This window comes from Octopus bimaculoides, chromosome 18, assembly GCF_001194135.2.
Source record: "Octopus bimaculoides isolate UCB-OBI-ISO-001 chromosome 18, ASM119413v2, whole genome shotgun sequence".
Classification (NCBI taxonomy): Eukaryota; Metazoa; Mollusca; class Cephalopoda; order Octopoda; family Octopodidae; genus Octopus; species Octopus bimaculoides.
The window spans coordinates 11837026-11847043 of NC_068998.1; the positions used below are offsets into that span (position 1 = coordinate 11837026).

At 34.3% G+C, this 10018-nt stretch overlaps 1 protein-coding gene across 5 annotated transcripts in view; it reads right to left on the bottom strand.

Moving 5' to 3' along the window:
• Positions 1-10018, bottom strand: part of LOC106868645 (transcription factor 12) — a 148137-nt gene that overhangs the window by 21076 nt on the left and 117043 nt on the right. For all 5 annotated transcript variants that reach the window (XM_014914010.2, XM_014914011.2, XM_014914008.2 and 2 more), the window contains 4 exons: positions 9245-9469; positions 5143-5221; positions 3524-3603; positions 2796-2834 (listed from right to left, as the gene is read on the bottom strand). In XM_014914010.2, the coding sequence (XP_014769496.1) occupies positions 2796-2834; positions 3524-3603; positions 5143-5221; positions 9245-9469 (423 nt within the window). The remainder of the gene's footprint in view (positions 1-2795; positions 2835-3523; positions 3604-5142; positions 5222-9244; positions 9470-10018) is intronic.

Here is a 10018-nt window from a genome sequence, read left to right on the forward strand (position 1 = left end):
TAAATAGATCGTATTGTAGATACTTTAGCCCCCAAAATCAATTTTACCTACTCAAGTTTCATATTTATGTGGGTGGCTGTATCATACACCCACACACTTGTATGTATATCATCATCATTATCGTTTTACATCTGGTTTTCCATGCTGGTATGGGTTGGGTAGGTTTCTTGTTGCAATTTGCAACAGGGGAAACAGAAGGAAAAACAAAAAAAAAAAAAAACACTCGGTTATGTTGGTGCATGTGCTTACAGCGTGGACTTCATGCATTTTATTAGGCCACTATCACAAAAGAGGTTGTCTCCAGTGGAAAATTAAAGGATCCTTCTGATCTGAAACAGCTCTTGGAATTCACAAGTTGCATCACAGATTGACAGGGTTGCATATTAATCAAATTTTCTATGGCTGGATGCCTACCCTATCATAAACCGCTTGGGTACTTTCTATCATGCCATCAACATGAGAGAGGGTACCTATGTGAATGTGAGGACTAAAGAGTTCTCTCTACTCTGTATCATCAGAACTTATTTGAATGTGCTGCCCTCCTTGGAGGTCTGCCTGTGGTATTGCTTGTCAAGTCCACTTTTGACATGTATGTTTTGTTTTTGTGTAGTCTTTATGGCTAGATACCCTTTTTATCACCAATTATAGGAAGTCACATAAAATATATATCATCATCATCATCGTTTAACGTCCGCTTTCCATGCTAGCATGGGTTGGACGATTTGACTGAGGACTGGTGAAACCGGATGGCAACACCAGGCTCCAGTCTGATTTGGCAGAGTTTCTACAGCTGGATGCCCTTCCTAACGCCAACCACTCAGAGAGTGTAGTGGGTGCTTTTACGTGTCACCCGCATATATGTCTATATATATGCACAGAACACAGCTAATGTCATTTGAAAGTTGTCTAACTAGCTACAAAGCATGACACATACTAAGGTTGCTAAGTGTGGAAGAATGGCAATATTATAGACAGTACTTAATCATGGGCTAGATGAGATCACTAATTCTGAAATTTGCACAGATTCTCAAAGGAAGTGCTTCGGGTGTGCTTGCTCTGGTCAACTACACAATGAAAGTTGTAAGCTAGATTTCTGCAAGGCAAATAAATGGAGAGGGTAACACAATGACAACAGCATTGCTAAAAACTTACCATAAAATCACCTCATCTGTCATAACAAGAACAACAATAAGAATAAGAATAATGATGATAATTATTTTGTAGTCAAGAGAGCTGACTCCAGAATATTAACGATAAACGTTCTATCGGTTCTGGAAGAATGCAAAATAAAAGTAGCTCTTCAGAGATTTCAATTCAGAACAGTGAGACATGGAATTAGATACCAAAAAGCTTCTAGTCCACTATTCTAGTTCTGGCACCATTTTCAAAAATCTAATCCTCCAGTTCAATTTATGAAGATTTCTAACACTGACACAAGCCAGAATTTCTGTGATCTTCATGCCTTTTGTCAAAGCATTAACGATTTCATTGTAGTCAAACTTGAAGCTGGTATCTGATCACAAAATTGAGTTTCTTTTTGAGAGCTTACTTCTATAATACTCACCAACTTTCTATGTTATAATAAAGATGATGATGATGATGATGAAAAAATTATGAAACAAATATAGCATCAACTGCAAATACACAGAGTTAAGGAACCAGTTGTAGACCTGACCCACTTGTTTTGCTGTGTACTTACACAATTTTACAAAAAATATGACCAATGGCATGAAGACCATAACAGCATCTGAACAAGAGATCTTTCTTGAAAAACTATCAAACTGTTATTTCATGAAAACAAATTACTGAGCCTCAAAATACTGAACCTTTCAACACTTGCAAATGTCTAATGTTTTAGTCTTGTCTCGTGCATTTGGCCATGAACAAATAAGAAAATATACACAATCTCAACCTAGTGTTTTAATAATACTAAATATCAAAATCATCAGTATTTTTACTCAATTATTGCAATTGCTACACTTCATGTGACCATTTTGGTTTGTGTGCTAGGCCAGTGGCACTCCAATTCAGATTTCACCCAATGCAAAGCTGATCTATTCTAAGCTGGGTTAAAGTTTCAAACCCAACCTACTACCCACCAACACCTATAGTTTTATCAAAACCACACAACTCCCGACTTGAAACTTTCCTAAGCTGTTTCAATTTAAGGATTGTTCCAGAAACTTCATGTAACTCTAACATTGTTTTGCACTAACAGCAAAGTTAAAGACAGATTTTAAAATCATTTACTTTCTGAAACTAATATCAAGCCATCCACACTTTGTCCACCATGTTTTCCTTCTAATAATACATAATACATATTACCATAAACTCTCCCACATAGGGATATTTTAGCCATTCTAACTTAATGATTCTATTTTGAATTTATAGTGCATTTTAATATAATAGAAAAAAAAAAAAAAGAAAATGAATACACTAACTGTTGAGTGTAAAATAAAAAACAAAATTTATGTTTATAGCATGCAAACATCTCCACAGTTTTTTAATGATCATGCTGACTTTCTTTGCAAATACAAGGCAATACATTAAGCACTGGTGCACCAGATTACCAAATCATTCCTTGATTTAACCATGCAGTATATTACAATTCTATCATCTGTAACTCTTTTTTTTTCAGAGAAACGATTGACCAATCAAATCATGCAGTCTATCTTCTGCTACCATGCTACTGCTTAACCCAGTGTTGCTGTAGAAGCAAGGCAACTACAGTTGGAGATGTTTTCAACACACATTCACAGCAAAATTTAACACGGAATAACATAATAGAAGCCTACCTTCTGAATGTTCTTGTTTTCTCCCCTGCTATAGCGTAGCTTTAATGAAAGATAAAAACAACAGTTTACCACAGTATTGAACCAAGTTTAATTTTAAAATGAGCAAAACAACCATAAAAATGCATCGCAGTCTTTATATTGTTTTTTTTTTATCCTTCAGAATTGTGGAAGAACCTACAGCAAAAGTATATTAGTATATCTTAAGCGTTTAACATGCTTCATTCCCCATGAAGCATATATACCTCATATTCATTCCCCATGAAGTATGTATACCTCATATACTGACCCACACAACTACAATTATTGGTGTATATAAGTCTGTGAGGATGTATGAGTGATTATGAGTGTATGTGTGGTGGCATGCTGCATGAGATGAACCGATGTACAAAATTAAACACTTGCATATGTCCCTACTCCGCACACTGAATAAGTATTTTTACAAGTTGATGTCTGCCTTAAAATCCATAGCTTCAGCTAAATAGACTTGAGTAAATGTAAAGTGGACTGCCCGAGAATCTACAACCCAATGCCAATCACAGAGTTTGAAGCAATCATTTGTAGGAACTAACCACCATATTGACATCTAATAGTGATAAAACTGAGAGTTAGAAATTGATTTCACCACTGGAACGAAAGCAATCTGATAACACATTCATAACAAATTGGATTAGCTGAAGTGTTTGGAAGATTTCAATAGAACATTTGAAGAAAATGATGCAAACACTTACTAATGAATGAAGATGGTTGTCAAAATGTGGCGAGGTAGTGCTGCTCTGAGTGCTTGGTCGCTGCCAGTGACTAGTTGGGCCTGAAATAGTAACAAAATAATTCAATAACAAGCTTTATTAAACAATTTCATACACAAATGAACAAATAAAATCAGTATGCTTTTGTATCAAACAATGTTTCCCACTTTTCCATAATAGTCAATAAAGCTGATATTTTGGCATTCAACACTCTAGATATAAGCACTGTTAAATTTCAAGACTGCTAATATTCTTTGAATTTCGCTCTTTTGTTTAAAGCTGTCACACCAGTATCTAACAAAGCCTTCTTCATTCAGCTACCTTTCTTGAAAATAAAAATCCTTAAATAGGTTTTATTTTATAATATGATGTTGATACCATATTCCACTCACTTTGCAAAAGAAATTGTCTATATGGCTGACATTTCAGCATAAAATTGTGAGGTTAAAAGACATCATATTTTTGATGATGTCTTTGAATTCACTCTGTTATTGAAAGTTTCTGCATTACCACTGAAATCCACATCCAAAAGTCTGGGTGTTGAACAATGATAGTATTAACCCCATTATGTGCATCCTCATTTTCATTGGTCCCATTTTGGTTAAACGATGTGTGTTATTAAAATACTTGAAGCATCTCCTACAAGTACTATAGAAATTACTTCTGCTAGTCAACATCAAAACAGTTGGAAGGTGATTTTGATATAATTTTCTCTCTCCACCGGAGAAAGTAATCTCGTGATACCAAAACACTTTAAAGGCAAACCTGTTAGGGATTTCGTCCTTACAAAAGTTTGCCAGATGATGATGAAAACAAGATGGTGACAACCTTCAATGATGGAGTGAAGTGCAAAGAACATTTGAAGACCTGTCGATTCAAAATGCTTTATCTAGTAGAGTATTTTAAACTGGACTGTATAGGTGCAGGCATGGATGTATGGTCAAGAAGCTTGCTTTCCACCATGCGGTGTCAGGTTCTGTCCCACAGCTCAGTACCTTGAGCAGTTGGCTTCTACTATAGCCCCAGCCTGACCAAAGCCATTTGAGAGGATTTGATAGATGGAAAATAAAAAAAGAAGCTCATCATGTGTATACCCTTGTCTTGACAACAGTTGAGGGTTGGCAACAGCAAGGGCATCTGGCTTTGGATAATCTACTTCACTGAATTCCATCTAACTCATGCAAACATGGAAATATAGATACTAAAAGGTGACGATAATATATAACTGCATTAATTCATTTTTATAGGATAAACAATACTTCCAGTTTCATCTATGTTGGATGAAAGAATATTCATAAGGCAAGTTTTAAAAAGAATCTTTGCTTAATTATTCTTTCCCATTACATATAACTTTATATAAGTCATTAACAAATGATATAATAATTATTAATACACTTATTCAATTAATATATATAAGTGTACACTACATATTAATGTCCTAAAAATGGTGAACACACACATACACACATATATATATACCATTTATAGGACATATATATATATTATAGAACCTTTAGTTCTAATATATTTTATAGAACCTTTAGATCTAATGTACTCAATATTTCCCATAATTGCTTTCTCCTGATGATTTGAATTTTTACCTGACATAGGAGGAGGTGATGATACTGGAGTGGAAGGGTTCGAGCCATAACTGCTGTTAGTATGTTCTGTGGAGTAGATCTAGAAAACAGAAAAGCAAATCATAATAATAAATAACGATAATGATGATGAACAATGAAAATGATGATGATGACAATGATGATGATATAGGCATAAGACCACAAAAATGGGGGGACGGAGGGAATGGTTGATTAAATCAGCATTGGTTCACGACTAGTACATGTTTGCATGATGCCAAAAGGATGAAAAGCCAAAGACACTCCCAGATTGATTTGAACTCAAAATGCAAAGGGGAAGTAACTAAATACCATAAGGCAGGCAATTCGTTCAGTGCCTGATTTTGCCATTTATATTAGTAATAGAGGAAGTAACAATTGCTTCAATAGGCAAAAGACCAGAAATCTGGGGAGTGGGGATAGTTAGTCAATCAAATCAATCCCAGTACTTTTCATCGACCCAAGAAGGATGACAAGCAAAGCTAACAATGGCTGGATATGAACACTGAATGTAAAGATCTGGAATATATATCACCAGACACTTTAACAATTCTACCAATAACAATGAAGGGAAAAGGGTTATTAGTTGATACCACTGATCCCTGTAATAGACTTGTACAGTGGTACTCAACCTGTAGTCCGCAAAGGTAGTACTGGGGGGGGGGTCTGTGAACTAAATTCAAAGTTTCATATATATATATATATATAAATAAGGATAAGCATATTAAAAGGGGTTTGTGGAAAAACTCATTTAAATGAAAGGGGTCCTTGGCAGTGAAAAGGTTGGGAACCACTGGACTAGTACTTTATTGACTGGTAGGGTGAAAGGCAAAGTTGACCTCAGCAGGTTTGAACTCAGAATGTAAAGAGTCATAACAAACACTAATGATTCTGTCAATCCCCTACCATAATAATAATAATAATAATAATAATAATCCTTTCTACAAAAGGCACAAGGCCTGAAATTTGGAGGGAGAGGACTAATTAATTACACTGACCCCAGTGTTTTACTAGTACTTAATCTATCAAACTTGAAAGGATGAAAGACAAAGTCGACTCGGTGGAATTTGAACTCAGAACGTAGCGACAAGCAATATACCGCTAAACATTTCGTCCAGTGTGCCAACGGTTCTGCCGGCATTTCCGTTTTAAGCACAAGGCCAACAATTTTGAAAGGGAGATGTTAGTTGCTACCCCTCAGTACTTGACTGGTTCTTCGTTTTACTGGTCCCAAAGGAATGAAAAGCAAAGGCCGACCCATGTAGGATTCAAACTCAGTGAAAGTACCGGAACAAATATTGCAAGGCATTTTCTCCATGCTCTAATCATTCCTGCCAATCCACTATGATGATGATGACGATGATGATGATGATGATGATAAAAATAATGACAAAAACAATAAAGAAAAGAGAATTTAAATTCTTCAGAGGACAATATATAAAATGGTAGAAATGATTTGCAGACTAAATCAGAATTCTAGCTTGAAACCCTTTAGAGAACCCTATGAGTGTGTTGCTGTAATGTCTGCACATGCACATATATTTACATGATACTGGTTTCAAAACTATCAACACAGCTTTGTCAATCCCTGTTGAAGACAGACACGAACACATAATTATTCCATTCCATGTAAAATCCGACTTTGCTCTTTAGTACAGAATGAATTCAGAATTCTAAGTCAATATGTAGACCAACACTCGTACCTTGGATAGCTAATACAGTTTCTCTATCTGCCTATCAATCTATGTATACATGCATATACATGTGAACCCACACAACACCACCAAATACATGCATGTGTGTGTAACTGAATGGTAGATTTTGCAAGGCATACATATTATTGCATCTAATCTGTATGTAACATATGGCACACACTGCAGCAACTTAAGATAATGGCATAGTTATGCGCCATACACTGGCTTGTCCCTAAAAATATACTCCCCCATTTACTGCACATTTAATGAGATCTCACCACCCATCACCATTACATCTCCATATGGTAGAGTGGTTAAATAAATATATATCTTAGTTCATAGTAAAATATGAAAATATTAAGTTTTTTTCTCCTTCTTTCTTCTATTAAGCACACTACAAGTTAGATTGCCTGCTGACAATTTTTGGGGTCCTGATGCCAGTTCTAATGATCAGTATGAGACATTTCAAAAGTGTACAGTTTAAGGTTAATATAATACTTCTTCAATACATAAATTAAAATATTTATTAATCCAACTGATCAGCAACCATAACATCATATTTACATGCTATTTAATTATAGTATTCTGATAAAGATGCTTAAGATGTCAAATAATAATTTGATAAAAGGGATTACAGACAAACAAAAATTAGAGGAAGAAAGAGGAGGTAGGGGACAGTTTTTTGAACTCAGCGGAGATCTTCAAAATCATCACAAATGTTTTAACATCTGTTTTTCCATGCCTTGCATGAGTTGGACCTTGTTTCAATCTTTTGTCATCTCCCCTGAAAGCCTACTTTCCTGAGTTTCTTGAGATCAGACACCACCTCTTCTTTCCATGTTTTTCTTCATTTTTCTCCCATCACGGGCAGTCTCCTCTGACAGCAGACAGCACTTTTTCACCCAGCCACTACTGGTCCACTATACCACATAGCTTATAAGAGTGTAGTTGTCTCTCCTGCACTCACTGGCTAATAATACATTAATGCCTAGCTGTGCTTGCAACTTATTTCTGAGCTAACAACATACATTCAACAAAACATGCTTGCCTCATTACTCTCCCGTCTCCACAGATCATCTACAGTCAATGCCCATGTCTCACTATCTACTCAACATCACAATGCCTCCACATTTTTCATATTTCATTCACATGGAGGGAGAAACCTCTTATTGACAATTAATAAATTAAATTATAATATTCTGCTACTAGAGCTAGAAGTTGTGTGTTGAAACATTGGACATTAAACTTGTTGTTTTAGATTATTCACAGTTTGTTATCTTAGATAATGTAAATATCATATAAGACTTCAGCCAATTAGTCAGAGGCCCACTTCTGTATCAATTATCATTCTAATAACAACGCTGTAAATTAAGTCTCTCTTTCTCCACTTGGTGCCTCTTTCTCAACAACTATTACATGACTAATCCAGTATGTAACACCCTTGTGAAATTCAAGGCACAGCATTTTTTTTTTTGTTTCTTTATATAAAGTAGTTGTATAAAATAATATCTAAAATTTTCTTTACAATTAAATTTGAAGTCAAAACAGAGAAAAAAAAAAAAAAAAAAACTAAATACTAGAAAGCTGTGGTCAACTTGTTACTCTGAGGCTTAAAGATTGTAAGTCAGATGCTCTAAGTTTTGATAGCATTGAGACAACGAAAATATATATATAAAAATAAACTAAGTCATTTAAAACAACTGAAATAACATGAATAATCCCATTACATAGAGTCTTATATTCTAGCTTACACTTTAGAATACTAATTGTTAGGCTTATTAGATAATGAGTTGAAACACTGTGCAAATGCTTTTGGGTAAAGGAACATATTTCGCTGGCACCAATAAACGAACAAAAAAAAAATTGATCCATCTCATTCTATAGCAGAACATCTAAACAAAAGTCATTTAAACTATTTTTGAAAATATTGTAAAATTGCAAATCTGATCAACCAATGCCAATAAAATATTCCACTGGGTCTAAATATAGCAGTTTATTTTATTAATTTATAAAATTTATTACAGCAATTTGAAAAATATTTGGAACCAACAGTGGCACAAATTTTTGTAATGGCAAAGATATTTCAGATCAGGATGTTTACTTGTTACATGTAAATCACTGTATAATTTGTAAATAAATATTCCAAATACACTTTACATTAAAGAGCAGAACAGCCAATTTAATTAACTTTATGGTTTCAAGTATCACTACCTTACAATGTACATGATGTGAATCATGTAATTTAATGAAAGAATAACTTTAATAGAACTTAGGGAATTAACCTCATCTACAGCTTCCCATAAGCACTTTTATTGTTCTTAGTAGATCTAAGTTAATTAGTTTATTTTGGAGTTAATTATACAAATGACTTGGCTTAATGAAGGAACACTTACAGAGGCTAATGCTTTTCCTAATGTGTCTCCTGTTTGTGTAGTTCCTTGATTACGAGAGGCCTGCATAATATCAGAGCCATTCACTGTAGGTGAAGTGTTGGAAAATGTGGATGATGACACAGGAGGCACAGTAGGTAGCGTGTTGCTACTACTGCGAAATGTTGACATAGGAGGAAGACCTGATGATAGCATAGCTTCATGATTTGGGGAAACAGTATGGTAACCCTAAAAAATAAACAAATTTTACTTTATTGAAGATGGCACTAAAATTATTTTTTGGTTAAAATGCAATTAAAAAAAAAACAAAGCAAGAAATAAACAATAAATAAAAATGAAAATGTTTAAAAGTGGACAAGTCATCTGTTTTCTGCTGGCAAAACTGGTTTTTCTTTTTAAGTCCATTCTGGTGTAAATGGGGAAATTGTTGTCAGAGTAAATGTTCAGAGAGGAAAATATTCAGGATAAATTCTGCTTTATTAAAACTTTTACTGGAGATTCTAAACAATTATTATTAGTTGCTAATTAAGACAAATCTACATAATCACATTAGGGAACATGTTATCAGATCTAATATAAATTTAGAAAACAAAGAAGTCAGAGGCATTTAAAATAAATTTTAGACATAAATGAATATACTACAGTTGTGGGGAGTATAGGAAGCAGAGTCCCAAGTTTGCTGGGGTCATGAAAATCAAATAAATTTCAGAAGAAACTGGCGAACCAACAGGAAATAAAATGATCATAAAATAAAAAAAAAATAAAAAAAAAAAAAAA